The 19,109-nt window shown below is 43.1% G+C and overlaps 1 protein-coding gene across 2 annotated transcripts in view; it reads right to left on the bottom strand.

The window, feature by feature from the left end:
• CSMD1 (CUB and Sushi multiple domains 1) overlaps positions 1–19,109 on the bottom strand; it is a 1,947,613-nt gene that overhangs the window by 170,635 nt on the left and 1,757,869 nt on the right. For both annotated transcript variants that reach the window (XM_059156007.1, XM_059156008.1), the window contains exons 38-40: positions 8,036–8,154; positions 4,781–4,850; positions 1,198–1,314 (exon numbers count right to left, since the gene is read on the bottom strand). In XM_059156007.1, coding sequence (XP_059011990.1) covers positions 1,198–1,314; positions 4,781–4,850; positions 8,036–8,154 — 306 coding nt within the window. The remainder of the gene's footprint in view (positions 1–1,197; positions 1,315–4,780; positions 4,851–8,035; positions 8,155–19,109) is intronic.

The following is a 19,109-nucleotide window of genomic DNA, read 5'->3' as shown; positions in this document are numbered from 1 at the left end:
CTCCACGGCTTGGAGCTGATGACTGAAAAACAAAACTACACTAAAAATTCTGGAAGAAGTAGAGAGCCTCTGTAGTCCTTTTGTGGTTGCTCACCTTCCCCTCCCCACTCACTCTCTGGCCGGCCCCTTAAAGAGCTCAATGGACATGAACCTCCCATGAGGTCCCCCCTACTGTGCTCCCCCACTTCCCTGTGTAAAACTCCATGTCTGTTTGCAGCATGTCCATGCTCGTACACCTGACTGACGTCCGCCAAGCCCTCCTGCCAGCAATGCCTCTTGGTTGCTCTCTGCTGAGCAAGGGGATGGTCCTCTGCATCTGCACTCCCGGTGCTGCTGCCATTCCTGGTACAGATTCTTAAGCCAAAGCTTTGAAAACCTAATGAACCATATGATCTTCTAGGGCAGGTATTTCCACTTAGGTTTAAGTGCATTCATCATTCAACTGACATTTCACTTAGTAGATGAGTTCTCAATCACCATCTCCTAGGACACTCAGTGGTGCGCCTACCAGTGGGGGCTTTGGAGAAATTCACAGGTAGGGAAAACCCAAACTAATGAACTCAAATATGAAGGAAGCCATGACACAGACAAAGAAAGGCATGATAGGGAGTCAAAATTTCACAAAGACTGAATTTCTGGAAAGGGGCATAATGAAATTTTAGTGTTCATAATGATTTAAATTATCCATTATTTAAGGTAGAGAACCTGAAACTTCCTAAGTAAATATTATAAAAAGCCATTTTCGTGAACCTAAATCAATGCAATATATAATTACAAAAATTTATAGAACAGTCCTAAAATGTGTCATAACTTGAAAAAGCCTTCAAAATCATACCAAAGGAACAACAACCATTACTGCATCCCAGAAATAGACTATAAAAGGTGGTACTATAAATAAAGAGATGGATAACTGAATTAGGGATGCTGCATTTTATACTTCATGTGCCTACTCTATCATCATCCATCTAATTTAATTTGCCTTGAAAAGAGCTGCATGGCTGAATTGATTTTTTAATAACTGTCTGTTCTTGAAGTTATTCCGCCAAAGCGTTATTTAAATTTCTAAGCCACTTTCAATTAAAGACAGTTACGTCAACAGAATAAGGTGTGTTTTTCATTCAGCTGAATTCTTTCCAAGACAGAAATTAAAAAGTTGAAGTTTTAGGAATTAAAAAAAAAAAAAATGCTTTCACTTACCATAGCCAACGGGCAGCTCGATTTTCCACGTGCAGTCCAGGTTGTTGGGGTAAGCGCCCGGAAACCCTGGGCTCAAGATCACGCCCCCCATGCTGCTCAGCGTCCCTCCGCAGGTTGCTGTGAAGTGGACAGGCATGCTTAGTGCTGGGGCCATCGCTTTCTGGCACGAGGATTTAACTCCACCTGCTCTGTTTTACTGTGCTGCATTAAAGCAAGTCTGCAGAAGTGGATTCGCCCTTAACGAGGACACATGGCCCATGTGGCTAGCTATATGTGACCATACATGACCCAGTGGCTAGTTATACAGACCATGCAATGCCTCGTTATATTTACGGGACTGGTTCTTCCCTATCCCATGCCAACTCCTGAAGAACAGACTGTTTTTCAAAATGTGTCTACTTCTGGAACCCGGAGCCTGAGGGAAGGCGAGTCAGTATAATGCATGTTTGTCAGGCATCCCCAGGACTTTCAGGTGATGGGTGACGATGTATTGAGTGGGAATATTACCTATTTTATTCCCTGGTAACCAAGTGCTGCCAACCAGGCTGAGTAAACACATTGCATGACTTAATTTAAACCCTAAAACAGTTGGTGTTACGTTTACCCCTTTTACAGATTAGGAAACTGAGCCTGAACAGATGAAGTAATTTGCCTGAACAACACAACTAGAATACGGCGCCAGCTCCATCGGTTTCCAGGACCGATCTTTTTAGCAGGATGATTGCCGCTGGAGTTCTTTTAGGCATTGGAGTGCAGCTCTCCAACACCTTCTTCCCCGGAAACCTACACTTGTGGCTGTGACCGGGCTTGAACTAAGCCTCCACTAAACCTGACCTGGGTTACCCATAATTTATGTCTACAGTAGCTGAGGTTTGGCTAGAAGGAAACAACCGAGTTTATAACACACTTATCAAATATATGTGGAAGCAGAGGAAATTCTGACCCTTGACCAGTTGTGACCTATTAAATGGCAATATCTTATATTTCAAAGTAATAATGCAAATGCTGTCACATCTTTGCAGGAAGTCGCATTAAAAGGCTTTCTTACTATTCTAACAACGTTCTTATCAGGCAAACTCTGTTTTGGAAGGAACCTCTGTTAGAGACCTCTGAATCTCCCTTCCAAGCCTACAGCAGACTTTTTTTTTCTTCCTTCTTTTTCTTCTTTTTAATCACCAACATAGAAAAACTTTACCTGTCAAGGGCACATTTGGGGAATGGCACAAGGGGGAAAAGTCTAACTAGTCTTAAAAAATCAAGTCTGGTGAATATGGTAATGGCCCAAACTGGGAATCCTAATCGGGGCTTGACACTGTATAAGTTATTAAAGATGTAGGTTTAAAAAAAAATTAAAAAGGTAGTTTTGTGGGATGAGTGAATAATTCCAGTAAAACTCTGAATGTGAACTTCGTTGTCTGTGTATGACCTCTTGGGTGTCTTCTCTGTGGGAAAACTAGGAATGTGGAAACACTGGTTCTGGGATGCACTTCATCCATGAGTCTGTCCGTTCCACTGAGGGCAGCTGGTGGATCAAAGCAGCATCCCTAAGTACGGTCAGCACCGTCCCCCTCCCCGTAGGGCTGTCATCCCGCAGTGAAGGCAAGTCCGTCCGTCCAACCACAGGGCAGCTGGGCGTGAAAACGCCAGATCAGTGACAGCAGCATGATGACAAAAGTGAAGTAAAGGTGACATTTTTAAAGAGGGCCTTTTGATTTTGAACACAATTTTTATGAAAAAGAAGAGGAAAAGATTGGCAATTATTAAACAGAAGCATCTATGTACTGCTTCAATCAAGGAGTGGCACCGTGTCACATGAAGAGCTGGCCGGGTGCACCCCAGGCAGCGTCCACGTGCGGGAAGCAAGAGCGAGACTATGAACCAGGTGTGCGTGGTCCCTGCCACGACGACCCATGTTGTCATCTGCTGGGCATTCTGGAATCGCACTTACTGAGAGGCTACCCTGTGTCACAGGGGAGAGCTGAGTGGCCCAGCCTTGTCTTCAAGGTACTGCGTGGAACAGGGCCTCACAGCTCCACGAGAGAAAGTAGAGCCATCCGCAGGGTCGAAATGACCCTCTATCATCGCTGTGATCCGAGCTGAGGCTGGGAACCCAGTGAGGCTCAGACCAGCGAGGCGCCTGCCTCAGGGGCACACTTCAGGAGGGTGCCTGGGCCCCCAAACGGTAGGTTGGTACAAAATTTGGAAACATCCAAAGGAATGCAAGGGGAAAAAAAACAAAAACACAAAAAACTGTGATGAACAAAATAGCAGCATTTCATAGCATCATTTCCTATAAAGACAGATTGCTGCCGCCTTCTCCTCCGGCCCGGGGCCCTCACTGGGGGCCAGCACAGAGCTCACGGGAGGCGAGGCACCAGGAAGGGCTTCAAGCCAGAGGCCAGCACTCCAGAGGGGTGGCCTCGGGCATTTCAGGGAAGTGAGAGTGGGAAGGCAGGCCATGCCAGGCCAAGTTGCCGGCCAGTGCTATTCTGGGCGGAGCGTGGGTGAGCGGGAGCACCCGAGGGCCAGGAGCAGCCACACACGCTCCCTCCCCCGATACAATAGGAGGATCCCCGAAACGGGGGACTGGAGGTTCGGATCCTGACGGCGGTCAGTTAGGGGGGGTCCGTCGGGAGCTAGAAGGCTGTGAGAACCTACGGTCGGGGACGTAACAGGCGACCATCACGACTAGGGAGCATCCGGGCGGGAGGCCAGTGTGGGGAGGAGCTCGGTCTGCTCTCGGCCGGTGATATGGAAGCCGAGACAACATCCGGGGGACGGGTCACCCAGGAAGGGGGTCAGGAGGTGGGGCAGGGCTTGAGGCACGCAGCAAGTGCGCAGTGAAGGCTGACTGAGTTGCACAGGTGGGGGAGCCCCTGACGACGTCCTGTGGTCACCTGAGCTGTAAGTGAGGGTTTCCAGTCAGAGGCCTGGGTGAGGGAGACCGGCCAAGGTTACGGGGCCTTACGCTTCAAGGTCTTCCCATACTGGAGGTGAAGGAAAACCCCTGCTCTGCCCCGGGACTCACTCGGACCGCGTCCTCGAGGCAAAACGTCAAATGGACCTCAGGGCATAGATTTTCCTCCTGCTGTGCTGTGTTTGGAAGGTTTTCCCCTAAAGAGGCGGGCCGGATCCCCGTCCTAAGGAACATATCTCCCTGTTTCTCCCTCCAACTTCAAATCACTTATGCTTATTTCTGAATTTTGTTTCTGGAAACATGATTTTCCTGAGGCCTAAAGTCCTGCACAGACTTTCAGACCTGCTGTGTCCCTTCCTTCTCCTAATTAATCGACTGGCCCGCCGATAGGATGTGACTTGCGTTTCGAGCCACGAGTCTTACAGCTAATCCACGTAGGCTGCACCCAAGAGGATGAGGAAGCCGAGCCGGGCCCTCCCGGGGGACAGGACGCACGCTCAGGGTTTGCTACGCCTCTCCTGCCTTATGATGTGACTATGAAGTGACGACCGTTTGAAGGGAAATCAGACGTGGGTCACGGGAAGCCCGGGCCAGGAGCTGTGGGGGCCGGCAGCCCCGCGACTGCTGCCGCGCGGGCAGGCAGGACGCGCCGGGGGGCGGCCGTACCGATGCAGAGCGGGGACGGGTAGTTCCAGCGGCGGACGGTGCCCGGCATGCAGGAAGTGTGGGACCGGCCCTGTGGGACAGAAAAGGAAACAAAGCTCGCGTCACCAGAGACAGACGTTTAAGGACTGTACGTGAGGCTATCTGTACTTCTTTGCTTTCCTTTTATAATTACGCACCACGGATTGTGAGATGTGGTACGCTAGTGCTGCTCAATGAACCACATATTTGGAATCAAGATAGGAAAAAAAAAAAATCCGTCATCACTGTATTTCTTTTCACTAACACCAAAATGTTGCCGGGTCCCTCTCAAGGGTCTGTTTGCCACGTGCGCCTTCCCGATGCTTAACGGGATGACTTCGAGAAGACACATTTTCGTGCTTTTTTCTTTGTTTAATCACCAGAAGTTATAGCTTTTGATCTGAGAGGCTGTGATTGATTAGAAAATTCTAGGTATCGGTTTGAAGAGCAGAAGGTCCATAATACGTCATCGGCTTCTGAGAAGGCACCGTCCTGGTCACCCCGCCTGCTCAGAGTTTACACACGGCTCACACACCCCTTCTGGTCCCACAAAGTATTGGGTCAGGTCTTCCTTCATCGGAGAAAAAGGAGGCTTAACATCCGTTTTATTACCAGACAGGCTGACAAAGTGCCACATAATGGGGGCCACAATCAAATTAATCCTCGCCACCCACAGTCTCTTTATCCTGTAAATATATGACGTTTTCAACGCTCGACCTTCGGAAAGGTGTGTCCTATTATTTCTGTTCTAAAACCACACGGCCGCAGATTACATTCTGAATGTGTCGGGCTGTAGTCTCTCTCACACCAAGAGACGGTGGTAAGAGGGACCGCGGTGCAGGCGGCCCTTCCTGATTTCCCGCCCTCCCCGGGGCGCGGCGGTCTCCGGAGCCGCGGCACTGACGGCACAAGTTTCCGTTCGCCGCCCGCAGCCGGCACCGAGGCAGCCCAGGACAAATCTTTAACTCGTGCGCCATGAACCCAGCCACACGGGAGACGCACCAGCCGGGAATCGGGACTAACGCAGTTATCAACGACAAACCGATTCCCTAAACTCAGAAACGCTTTCTGCGCAATTCATCTGCCACAAAACTCATTTCCTCACACCGTCTGATGTGTCAGAAAGTCATTACACAAGAGGAGACGCTGCTTATCCTTAAAGAAGACCTTCTGTGCCTGCCGAGGTCCGGGCTCTGTGGGCACTCGTTTTCTGATCCGTAAATTATCTTTAATCAATGTCTTCCTGAGTTATGGCAAACGTAAAGTGCAAAGGCCTTGAAAGACAGCATCGATGACTACCAATAAAACAGTCATTCAGTGCCAGTCTGGGCCATCTCCGGCTACTGATTTTGGCACAAACATTTGATATCACTGATTCCAGCCAAAGTGTGTATCATGGACCCAAAGCAACATACGGCTCTATGTGTTCACTAGTTAAAATTATAAGAATTTTTCTGTGTTCAGTTTTTCACCCTGTAAAAGGCTGGAGAAGATGAAAATTCCACAGTGCACCGAGGTCCGGCCTTCCGTCTGTGTGTCGTGGGGGCAGCCCCTCAGGCTTGTGTGTCGTGGGGGCAGCCCCTCAGGCCTGTGTGTTGTGGGGACAGCCCCTCAGGACTGTGTGTCGTGGGGACAGCCCCTCTGTGCCACGTCCAGGAGGCTCCCTGGGCAGGGCCATGCATGTCTGTGTGTGAACGCGACAAGGAACGGGGTCCTTCATAAAGGACGGGTTGTGATGCGTGCTGCGATTGTGTTAACGTGTGAGCACACGTGCTGTCGCTTATCAGCAACTCAAAAAAAAAAAAAAAAAAAAAAAAGAAGTCAGGAACATTTTTCACTCCTGTGAAGGACAAACACAGCAGCTTGTGAAGTCGAAGCTTGGCCCAGGCCCTAAAGATGACCTGGCGGCTGCTCTGCATTTGAAAACCAGAGCAAGTGAGAGGCCCGGCTGGGCTCCGCCCCTGTGTGTCCACAGGCCTGCCCGTGCCAGCAGCTCCGGAAACCTCACGAAGGTCCGTCCAGAGCCCTCTTTCCTGTTTTCTCCTCTGAGGGTTGCCGAGGCGTGGTGCGTAAAGGGATTCTCCCAGCGGCTGCAAAACCACATCACGGAGGGGTAGGAAGAAGGTGAAAGTCCCGGAGAGAAGCAAGTAGTCATGTGGGACACACGTGCTCGGTTATAAACCAGACAATACAAGAAAAAAAGGATATAGTAAGGGCCTCTCAGTCTATACGGGCTGGGGTGTCCCTCTCCACAGAACCCGTAGGACGTGACTCGGGATTCTTCACACTGTAACGCGGGACGACTTGTCTGAAAGACTCCGGGAGCCGCTCCCTGCAGCGCACGGAGTGCGGCCGCTCTGCGCCACGCTGTCCCTTCCCGGCGGCACCTTTGTGATGCTTTTCTGAGGCTGCCTCAGGCTCATTTGTTTAAGTCCCTTAAAGAGTAGAACTAATACAGTTTTCCTTAAAATATGATCAGCTTCAGTGTGGTAATAAGCAGACAGCCAAAAGTACTCTATTACCCGAAGTAGCCCAAGAGGAGACCCATAATTAGGCTTAAGTTTTCCTACTTGACTTGGTATTACACGTGCTTCGATTATTAATAGTCATTGCTGGCAGGGAGAATCCTGTAAGAATTATGCTAAGTGACAGAGAGAAACTGTTTTGTGAGTAAGCTTATTTGTGGTTAGACCAGAAAAAATAGCAGAAAATAATGAATGCTGGTGCACATGAGGTTATGAAAGTGCATGAAGGCTTTTATATAACATTCTAAAAATGATAAAGGTGCTTCAGTATTTCTTGGGAATGATCGAAAGCTATTATCTGAGCACTGCAGTACCTGGCACAGAGCAGTAAGAATGATGATTTGCTCAACTGACCATGAGAACAGTGTGCAAAGGGGCTGTCACGGTGACAGTTTGAAAGAGACTTCTGTCCCTGCTTTGTCCCTTAGAATTGTATCTGCATACGTATGGGGAGAACATACATTTTGAAATAAAATAATTACAAAAACAAGATGCTCAACTTTGAAAGAGTGCAACCTCATTAGAAGCTATTTCCACATTATAATTAAGATTACCAGCATGCATGGCTTAATGTGAGTACTTTGATTTACAAACAAAGTGTGAGAAACTAAATTAGCTCTCCAGGAGAGCAGATGTCAGGCACTGGCTTCTGGAGCTGGCCAGGGACTCCTAGGTTTAACCTGTCCAGCCCGGACACGCAGAAGGACGCTACCTGCAGGGTGTAGCCAGGTTCGCACTGGAAGGAGAGGACGTCGTTCACCATGTACCGGTCTCCGATTTTGATGCCGTTGCTGGGAAGGGCTGGTTCTTGGCACGCGGCGAGACCCACGGCTGTAGAAATGCAGGGACAAATGCTTAGGAAGTAGGTAATATAAACATCATTCTTATTTTTGGAAGAACAAAACAGCTTTTTCCCCTTGTTGCTCTTCTCCTAAGGAAATGAACAAAGACACCGAGCCTTTCTCTTGTTACTCTACCAAGAAGACTTCGGGCAACTTTAAATCAGGTTTAGCTAATTCATCAATACATTTCATATTCAGTCTGCAGTGAATCAAGATTTCCCTTAAATAATAAAATTTGCTACTTCCACGTTTCCTATTATACACTCCAATTCCAACACATACACATTTTAAAAGGTCCTTTAAAATTATGTTTCTTATAATATGCAAACCCCATGACAATCCTCTCTTGCTTTGTTTTTCAAGCATAGTTGGCCATTTTTATGAAAAACCTTAAATGTGAATCTGGGAATTCTATCCTTTCAGAAAAACATCAAAATACAAATATTTAGTATTCTCTCTCTCATTTAAAGACAACAAAACCCACGAACAGTATGTTCTCAGATAAACAGGACCACTACTTATGGGTCCCAAGACTATCATCAGGCACTTTTCTAGATGGAAATGCCTTCAGTTAGGACACTAACAATTTTTTTTTAATGCATCACATAACAGTGGCATTCAGCCTAAAATATAGAAAAAATTAACTCTAAGTATTTAGTGCTGAAACCTCTCTATAAACCCCATGGCACAGATAGACAAAATATGCAGCTCTGGTATTTTATAGAATAAAAAAATGCTTCTGAAATGGTGCTAAAGACGTGGGGATTGCAAATAACCCTTTTCATCCGTGTGGTACGTCTTCTCTCATCCCTGGTTACACAGGACCGGGTTTTCCAGGGTAAGAGAGGGGGAAGGACATTAATTAGAGCAGCCCAGCTTAAAATGCTCCGTGTGACCTTGGGCTTCACTCCAGGTCTTGCTTACCACACTAAGGGCCATGAACTGGTCAGGTGAGTTAGCTGACTGGGACTGGGGACTCTGAGGGATGCCACTGGGACGGGGAAGGTGGGTCGTCTGGTCTTTAATCGAACCAGAGGCAACAACTGGTGGGAAGCGGCTCTGCAGGGGGCGGTCCCAGTGCAGGGTGAGGACGTGCTGCTCCCCTGTGCAGGGGACTGCACCCACGCAAAGGGGCTCTGGGTCAGGCCCCCCTCCTCTGCGCTCGCGCACAGCCCCTCGGCCCGTCCGATTTCACTGGAAGAGCACAGGGTCCGTGGTAGAATTCCCGAGACTTCCAAGGTGGGCTGCTCAGTCCGCATCCAAGCTGGGCTCCACGCAGCTCCACCGGGTGCCCACGCACCCAGCAGCAGGTTCTGCACCCGGAGCCCGAGCCCGGGCCGGCGGCTCTTGGGGAAACCATACGCGCTCACGACCGCATGTCATTAAACTAGATGCATGACGCGGCTCCAGGCGCCGCCACATGCCGACAGCCACGACAGCTTGGAGCCGATGTTAAGGAAAGGACGGAGTCGATCGAGTGGCAGGTGGATTGTGCAGGTAGGAGCGCGCACGCAGGAAGCCCCTCTCTCAGCGCCGGCAGACCACCGGTCCACCACCCGCCCTGACCTGCTCCCCTTCCCTGCTCTCCAAGGCCTGGCCTGAGAGCCTGACAAGACTCACACCCGTGGCCCTAACTAGAGCGGCTGAATCAGAGTGATCTTGCCAACGCCATCCTACGGATTCTTGTGCAATCAAGTTGGGAGAATCCCCAGTTTGTCTCATTTTCCCCCCAAAGCTGAGATGAAGCAAAGAGAGAAGCATCTTCGATTTTCATCAACCGTGTGACTGTTCGTTCGAGAGCGCCTTGCTAGAGTCTGCATCAGAAGGGACACCCCCGGTTCCTAAGCTCACTGGGTAATTTCAATCCTTGGAACACGTTGATTTGTATCTGGGATGAGCAGGTTTGAAGTGTATCTTAGAGTTTTTCTATTGGGATCGTTTCTTTCCTAAATGGCTATTTATTTAAAAGTATAAAACACCATATGCATGAAGTGGCAATTTTTTTTTTTATTCCCAACACAAAATTTGAAGATAATTGAGTCTTTATATTTATATGATAAAATTGATAAATATGGAAAAATACAACCCTTAGGATTTTATCTTGTTTTGTAGGCCTAAGTCTAACCTACCTCTTTAAGTCTAACATATCTCATTCTTAACTCTAGAATACATATCGCATTTAAATTTTACCCTTTTCCTATCACAGTGTAGCAAGATCACCTGCCACCTATCACTACATTTTTATCTGACCCTGAAAAAAATAGTTAAATTGCCTTTCGTATGAATTTAATTACAACCGAAAATACTAAAAAGCTAATTTGTGGTGATATCACATCATCATTTTGGTATACTTCATGTACACACAGAGACCAAAGAACATCAGTAACCCCCAAATGTTAAAAAAAAAAAAAACCTGATAACATATTTTGAAATTTAAAAAAATGCAACAAGTAATTCAAAACCATTCAAAGCCATCCCTTTACAAATCAGATTTAATAGGCTTTTTAAATTTTACTACATGGTGATTGATATGTATGTATTATATGTTATTTTAATTTTCTCCTCCCTTAAATTCCATGTGTAAATCCCATTCATCCTCTGGAAAAAAATAACTTGCATTTACCTGTACCTACAGGAATTATAATACATTTTCTGAATAAATTAAAAGCATACATAAAGCCATTTTAATCAGCGTTTGATCTGATGACTCAGGAAGCCATCATATGCAGACCCAGATACTTGTGTAGAGAGAAAATTCGGCCCCTCACTTTTCAGTGTCACTAGGTATCTGGTATATGGGAAGAGCTAACAGCACAAAGATATCTGGTGTCTCTAGGGACATTTTCTGTAATAGCATCTACATATATTTACCCAGAGATAAGTAAGTATGTGATTGATATGATATTTACTGAGCTATCCTGGACCAGAGCCCAAGTATGTTCCAGACAACACGTCTCTCTCCTAACCATGCAATACCTCCAGCAACGCTGAGTCAAGTCACCCTGAAAATAGTGGATTTAGGCCATGAATGGAAGATTTTTATTTTGGGGTTGAGAGAACCATGACTCTAGCAGAGAGGAGAATTAAAGGTGTGGCAGGTTCAGATCCCTAAACCAGCTGGGTGTGAAGTTCTTCTCCAGACAGACGTGTGCTAGCACCGCGGAGGCTCACCATCTCCTGTGATCTACAGAATCCCGGTAGCCCCCTTTAGAGAAAGGGCAACCAAGTGCATTGTGGACCCAACACAGGAAGACCGGGAAGGAGACAGGGCAGCCCCAGAAATGCCGGGAATGATGTAGGGTAAGAAGTTCTACCTTAGAAGGTAGAACAATGAACTTTCTGACCGCCAGGGGACAGGAGGAGGTATATTGAAGAATTTTGACACAGAGAATGGGCAGACTGTTTGCATTTAATCATTATGGTAATCAAAGCATGAGGTAGGGAAGTCAGGAGAAGAAAAAATCAGGGAAGTAAACAGAGCAGGAAGGACGGTCGGTTTCAGTCCGTATGTGTGTCCGTCACTTGTTAAAGCTCCTAAAAAGAGAACAGTTTCAGAAGAATGTTGTTGGAGCAAAACTGATTTTTAATGTTAAATCATGGGTGGTCTATCACCTAAGTGACAGGTACAGTCGTAAAGCCAGTCAACTAAAAGACAGTGATTTAGACTCAAAATGAGACATGTTGGAAGACATACAGAAAAAACAAAAAAAAAAAAAAGAAGAAAGAAAGAAAGAAAGAAAGAAAGAAAGAAAGAACTTCTCTAAAATCAAGCTGTGACACAAAACCATTTGGCAGAAAAATTCAAAATTAATTTTCCAAAAGGACAGACATCTGGTAGAGTATATTGTCACATTATAAGCAGAAGTTTTATAGAAAAGATTTCTAATTTTTTCAAAGGATGGCATATTTACATTCTGTACTATAGATGACAATATACCAAATGCTATGCAGCTAGGTTTCTTTTTTTTTTTTTTCAATTTTTTAAAAAGATTTTATTTACTTATTTGACAGAGAGAGAGAGATCCCAAGTAGGTAGAGAGGCAGGCAGAGAGAGAGGGGGATGCAGGCTCCCTGCCGAGCAGAGAACCCGATGCAGGTCTCAATCCCAGGACCCTGGGATCATGACCTGAGCCTAAGGCAGAGGCTTTAACCCACTGAGCCACCCAGGCATCCCTAGCTAGGTTTCTTTAAAAGGTGACTCATAAACCCCGTGATTCTGAACCATGAGGTATCCTGATTAAACATGATAATGAGAGGGTAATTGCTGAGTGCTCTGAAGATTTAGATCTATTGTTCTAAACACGTAATGAAAGACAGATAAATATTTTATGTAAAAATTTGGACATTTTGATATGTATGGATTTATAAAGTTGGGATTAGATTTAGACGGTAGCTAAGAGTCTTTATTTCTCCTCAAGTCTAGTCTGTGAAGGGAAAGAATATAAAACGAAGCCATTAAAAAGACAAGTAATCTAGTTTGACCAAACCCACAGCTTCATGGTTTGACCTGCCACCGAATGTCAAATGTGGACCTTATGAACCAGACTACAACAAGTAGCCTCATCAGTTTTCCAGAAGGTATTTTAGTCGGTATCCTAAATTCATTAGGTAAAATTCAGAGATGGTTTGTGTAAATCTTGAGAAAGAAAATAATTTTGAAATCCATGATAGACACGCCGTGTTGGGAGCAGAAAATGTGAGCCTGCGCAGATACCGACGAGACAACTCTGAGCAGCTTTTGTCAATTAGCATTGCCCTCATTTTGACTAGCGTAATGTAGGCTTTTCAAAGACCACAAATTAAAAAAAAAAAAAAAAAAAAGAAAGAAAGAAAGAAAAAAAGAAAAAAGCATGTCATTCTAGCTGCATTGCTCAAAACAATAATCAAGATAAAAACTACAGAGAGAGGAAAGCAGAGCTGGATAGTGAGACCCCTAGAGCTGGGGTAGCTCACAAGGGCACAGAGGTCAAAGGACACGTGCAAATATATGAGCTTTATTAAATTCATAAGCACTATAGGGACACAAAGGCTATTCCTTACTTTTGAAAAGAAAAAAGAAAGTGTTGAGCCCATTATTTTGTAACTAATTAATAATAACCATCCATTCACACAAAACTAGCACATAACAATCTTCCTTCCTGTGCAGACAGGTTTGGATACCTTAACACAGGAGTGCTGCTGAGTCTCTAAACCCATCAATCCAAACTTGCATTAAAGGTCAGACACTGTGTTGGAAAATAGGAGAATAAAGACATCCCAATTTCACTTAGGGAGACGCCATGGGAGGCTGACAATCCATGAACGAAATGTCAGACCCCATGATCACACAGGCATAAACATAACAAGTGTCAGCCTGTACACTCAGACTTCTAGATGACATTGTTTTATGAGTCCATACATCTCCATGACAACGATGTGTATAGAGAAACCTCCATAATTAATAACACAGCATCTGAAGTCAAGAAAAGAAACCACTTTTAAAATCATTGTGTGGGGGCGCTCGGGTGGCTCAGACTGTTTAAAGCGCCTGCTTTCGGCGCAGGTCATGATTCCAGGATCCTGGGATCGAGTCCACGGCGAGCTCCTTGCTCAGCAGGGAGCCTGCTTCTCCGTCTGCCTGCTGCTCCCCCTACTTGTACTCTGACAAATAAATAAGAAAATCTTAATAAAATAAATCAGTGTCTAAGAATTCAGCATGTATGTGGAGCTAAAAATATTTTCTTTCATCTGTAAACTGTGGACATGTTAAGTCCACATAATAAATGCTTTCTTTATTCTTCCCACTTAGTAGATCATAAGGAATCTTCAAAGCAAAAGGGATTCTGTGTCCAGTGTCAAGAGATGTCATAGCATAAATTTGGGGGAGATAGAATATTGTATCTCTCTTGGAGATTTGAAAGTATTATAGTATATAAAAGGCACAGAGAAATCCTACAGAGATGAATACGCTTCAATGTTATTTGAAGGATTTCTGAAATGTATTATAGGACCATTTTGGTCTGCAAACTACCCATGGATAATACAGGACAGGAGGGTCCTGCAGAACACTCTGAGAAACACTGATCTTGTCCAATATCCTCATTCATGGGGAGAGGGTACGCAATTGCTCCAAGTTCACAAGACCAGGAGATGGCCGGGCTATACCCACTTTGCCTTCTGAACTTTCAGTGAATTCTACGTGCCACCGCCACACAGCAGAGTTCTGTTAAAATTGTCCCTGGACCATCACGTTGCTCAGTTTCCCTAATTAAACTATAGGCTCCAGGAGAACGCAAAGTGATTCCTTCTCTTTCATCAGTGCTATAGGCAGGATGCCTATGTGTCCCTCCTTCCCCAAAAATGTGTATATTGAAGCTCTAATTCCCAAGGTGGTTTTTGGAGGTAAGGTCTTTGGGAAATCATTAGATTTACATAAATTTATGAGGGTGAGACCCTCATGATGGGATTAGTGTCCTTATGAGAAGGGAACGAGAGATCTCTCTCTTCAGACACGTACACCAGGAAAGGCCACGTGAGCACACACTGAGAAGGTGCCGTCTACAAGCCAGGAGGCAGACTGTCACCAGGAACCAAATACGCCAGCACCTGATCTTGGGCCTCACGCCTTCTAGAACAGTGAGAAGCAAGTATCTGCTGCTTGAGCATCCAGAGCTAAGACAGTGTGTGCATCACACACATATAGCACATGGCCTGGAAGAAGCATAGATACTTATGTTGAATTGATAAATGGATAAAAGGATAGTAAACTATGGCAAAATGACCACAATTAATCGCTAAAAATATTTTGGCTGCTAAATAACATGTTCTCTTACTTCCTATTAATAAAGGACAAATGCTGAGAAATAGATTGTACTTCACCTGTCTCACACAAGTAAGGACGTCTCACACTAGTGACGTATTGCTAAACCTCCTCTCGCGGGTCTAAGAAGAGAACCGTCCTGTCCCCTATAGGACTTCAGTGATTTGCGTACGCCTGAAACGCTATCCTCTCCTTCATGGGGAGAACCATCACTGAAGCCATGACCGTATCAGGCTTCTTTGCCAGAGCGATATTTACTACAAATTAAAGGAAATTCTCCCACTTCAAAATGTACCAGACACACGTATACTTCAGAAAACTTAGAACATTAAATGTAGTTCAAATTTTAAAATATCAAACCTTACACTTGAACTTAACCTCAATTATACAAACATAATGTAATGGTATGTGCATTTATTAGCATTTCCAGGTCAATTATGTGTTTAAAATTATAACAATGACAATAATTTCTTAAAGTATCTTGGATTGTTCAATTTATATATCAGATAGACTAATGGTAATACTTACCAAATAAAACTGGCATTTGTACATGTGACTATATGTATACATATACATATGTAACACATGTATTTATGCTCATATGTTTTTGCATTTCTTTAAAAAAAGCAAATATACAATGTCCAGATTTAATTGAAATTCTTAAGATTTAATAGGCCAAATCATCACAGTAGCTGATTGAATCAAGGAAATTTACGAAAAATATGTTTTTAGTAAAATATACTGATAATTTTAATATCTTTTTCTTGGTTTGATGTTTTATAACATGATTTAGCAAACAATTTCCCTTGAGCCAAACCTGGTCATGCTCCTTTCTTTCTGTACTGACCCCTTTCTTTAGTCCTTAAGCTGAATATATTTTCTCTGGCTCTTTACAAAAGATACTGCTAAACCATGTTTAATAGTATTCTATCGTATCCTTAAGGTATAACACTAAACACTTTCATAAAGATATTTGATCATTGTAAACATAAATTTGTGGCATTTATTATTATAGAGACTTGAGGAAACATTACAGACTAATATGAACATTCTTACATAACGAAATATCTGTACTGCCAGAAGTCTGCAAATAAACCATATTCATATAATGACAAATGTGATATAATTTAATATGTTGGATTTTACTTTAGCATGGTTTCAAAAACTCAAATCTAAGTGTATTCTTGAAAACAAAACAAACCACAACCGTATACAAACATTCAGACTGTGTACAAACATACTATTTGTTAGCTGACTAAGAAATTGGTAGCACAATAATAAAGTAAAGGAACATATTTTTAAAAATAGTCTCTGCTCTTTGAATGATGTGGGTTGATTTAACTAGTCCTTGAACTGTTTAACTCTTACTAAAAAAAATGCATCAAGTCTAGTAGTGATGCCATAAGATGGCAAAATAGAAAACCCTAGAACTTCCTTCCCTGATGGAGATACCAACTTAACAAAAGTACAGACAAATTTCCCTTATAAGAAATATAGAAACCAATTAAAAGGTTCCCAAACCCTAGGGAATCAAAAGCCAACTGCACTGAAGTTGTTTGGAAAAATTCATGGCCAGAGGTCTCTCCACAACACAGTAGGCACTACTCCTGATTTCTCCCTGTGAAGGGAGAGAGTACAGTGGGGCATATATCCAATGTTCTGACTTTTTAGAGAGCTGTCCAAGGAACTGGTCTCTCTCTTGTTTGAATACAAAGGTTGTTAGGAAGAGATGCAAGGCTGATGACTCGGAACAAAGGTAGTAAACATGGTCTGACTCATACTGGAATCTACAATATGGCGGATAGGACCAAAAGGGGGGCTCAAGTACAAAGAGTCTACAGCAGCAGGCAGATCTAAGGGGATGCTACTGATTAGCAACCGGGAAACCTCTCCTGATGCATGCACAACCCCAGAGAGGTTTTAATCTGAGAAAAGGCTTGAGCATTCTACAGAATCTCCAGTTGGGCCAACTGGTGAAAGTCTCCCCTCTGTAAAACCAAACTGTAGAGACTAGGAGAGGTGGCTGATGCTTAAAAAGCCATTGATGCAAAAGAAGGTAAAGCAGCATACAAAGAAACAGGGGGATATGGCCCAATCAAAGGGTCAAATTAAATCTTTAGAAACCTACCCTAAGGAAATGGAAATATGAATTACCATAGAATTCAAAATTACTCTCATTGGACTGCTCAACGAATTAGAGCACAACAGATAAACCACTCACCTCAATCAAGAAAAGGATACATGAACAAAGTAAAAACATCAACAAAGAGACCATGAAGAAGGACCAAACATAAATTTTAAACTAAAGAATCCAATAACTGAATTGACAAACCCATTAGAGAAGACCAACGTTAGACTTAATCCAGCAGAAGAAAGAAACAGCAACCTTGAAGAAAATCAGTCATTTGAAATTATCAAGTCAGTGGAGAATAAAAGGCAAAAAAAAAAAAAAATGGATAAAGCTTAAGGGAATTGCAGAAGACCATGCAGCAGAACAATATACACCTTATGGGTATCCCAGAGGAAGAAAAAAAGAGAAAGGAAGGCAGAGGGTCTACTTGAAGAAACAGTGGCTGAAAACTGCCCAAAACTGAGGAAAGAAATGGACATACAAATTAAAGAAGCTCAAAGAAGTCCAACCAGGATAAATCTAAAGAAACCTATATTGAGGCACACCATAATCAAACCATCACAGATAAAAATGTGAAAAGAAAACATTTTTTTCTCTTGGAAATGGCAATAGAAAAAAAAAAAGTCATGTTCAAGGAACCTCTTATCAGACTATCAGTGGATTTCTCATCAGAAATCTTGTCAGTTAAATGGAATCAGATGGTATAGAAAACCATGCAAAATTTTAAAACTCTCTGATAAAAGTAAATATGTAAAAACTATAGAATCCTGGAGTAATGATAAATAGTTACATAAATTACTTTTAAATCTGTTTAAAATTTTTAAAAACAAAAACATAGAAAGTAATTTTAAATTTATGTTAATTCATATGAAATATAAAAGGGAAATTTGTGTCATCAATAAAGAGGGCAAGAAGAAGAAGAAACATAAAGGAATAGAATTTCTATATGTGATGGAAGTTACTATTAGTTGAAAATACATCATTTAAGAATTTTCATGTAATTTCAATGGTATATTCAAAGAAAGTGTCTTTATGATACACACAAAGCGAAATGAGAAATGATAACATATCATTACAAAAGTATCAGCAAAACACAAAAGCCAACAAGAAAGGAAAAGGGCACAAAAGCTATAAAACATTTCGAAAAGAAATGGATAAAATAGCAAAAGCAAGCTGTTCCTAATCAGTGAATACTCTAAATGTAAAGGAATTAAATACAACAATTAAAAGACATAGATTGGCAAGATGATAAAAAATAAACAAGACCCAATTCTATGCTGCCTACAAGACACTCACTTCAGATCTCAGAACGCGCATGAGCTAGAAGTGAAAGGATGAGAAGATATCCCATAAAAATAGGAGACTGAAGAGATCTAAGTGGCCACGCTTAAAAGAGACAAGATAGATTTTGAGATAAAAATTGCATAAGAGACAAAGGTAGGCATTATATAATGAGAAAAGGATCAATTCACCAAGGAGATATAATCATTATGATATAATAATTATTATTGTAATATATATCTTATAAAATATATATTATATATAATGTTATATATAGACATATATAACATTAGGATTCCCAAATGTTTGAAGCAAGCATTGACAGAATGGAAGGAAGAAAGAGACACAGCAAAATAATACTGAAAGCTTTCAATAACCCCTTTCAACTTAGGGATAAAACCATCAAGCAGATGATCAATAAGGAAGGAGAAGACCTGAACAAGACTAAAGACCAAGTAGGCCTCACAGATATTTACAGAATACTCCACCCAAAAAGTCAAAATTCAAATTCACCTCACGTGTATAAGGAACACCTTCAAAGGTAAGGCAAATGTTCTGTCACAAAATAAATCTAACCATATTTAAAAAGACTGAAATCATACAAAGTATCTTCTCTGACCATAATTGAATGAAACTGGAAATCAATAGCAGAGGGAAAACAGAAATTTCCACAAATTTGTGGAAATTAATCAAAATCTTAAATTCAATAAGACAAAGGCCAAATAACAAGAGG

The sequence above is a fragment of the Mustela lutreola genome, chromosome 18, assembly GCF_030435805.1.
Source record: "Mustela lutreola isolate mMusLut2 chromosome 18, mMusLut2.pri, whole genome shotgun sequence".
NCBI classification, from domain to species: Eukaryota; Metazoa; Chordata; class Mammalia; order Carnivora; family Mustelidae; genus Mustela; species Mustela lutreola.
The sequence above is the reverse complement of the archived record's forward strand: the minus strand, read 5'-3'. Positions and strand labels throughout refer to the sequence as shown.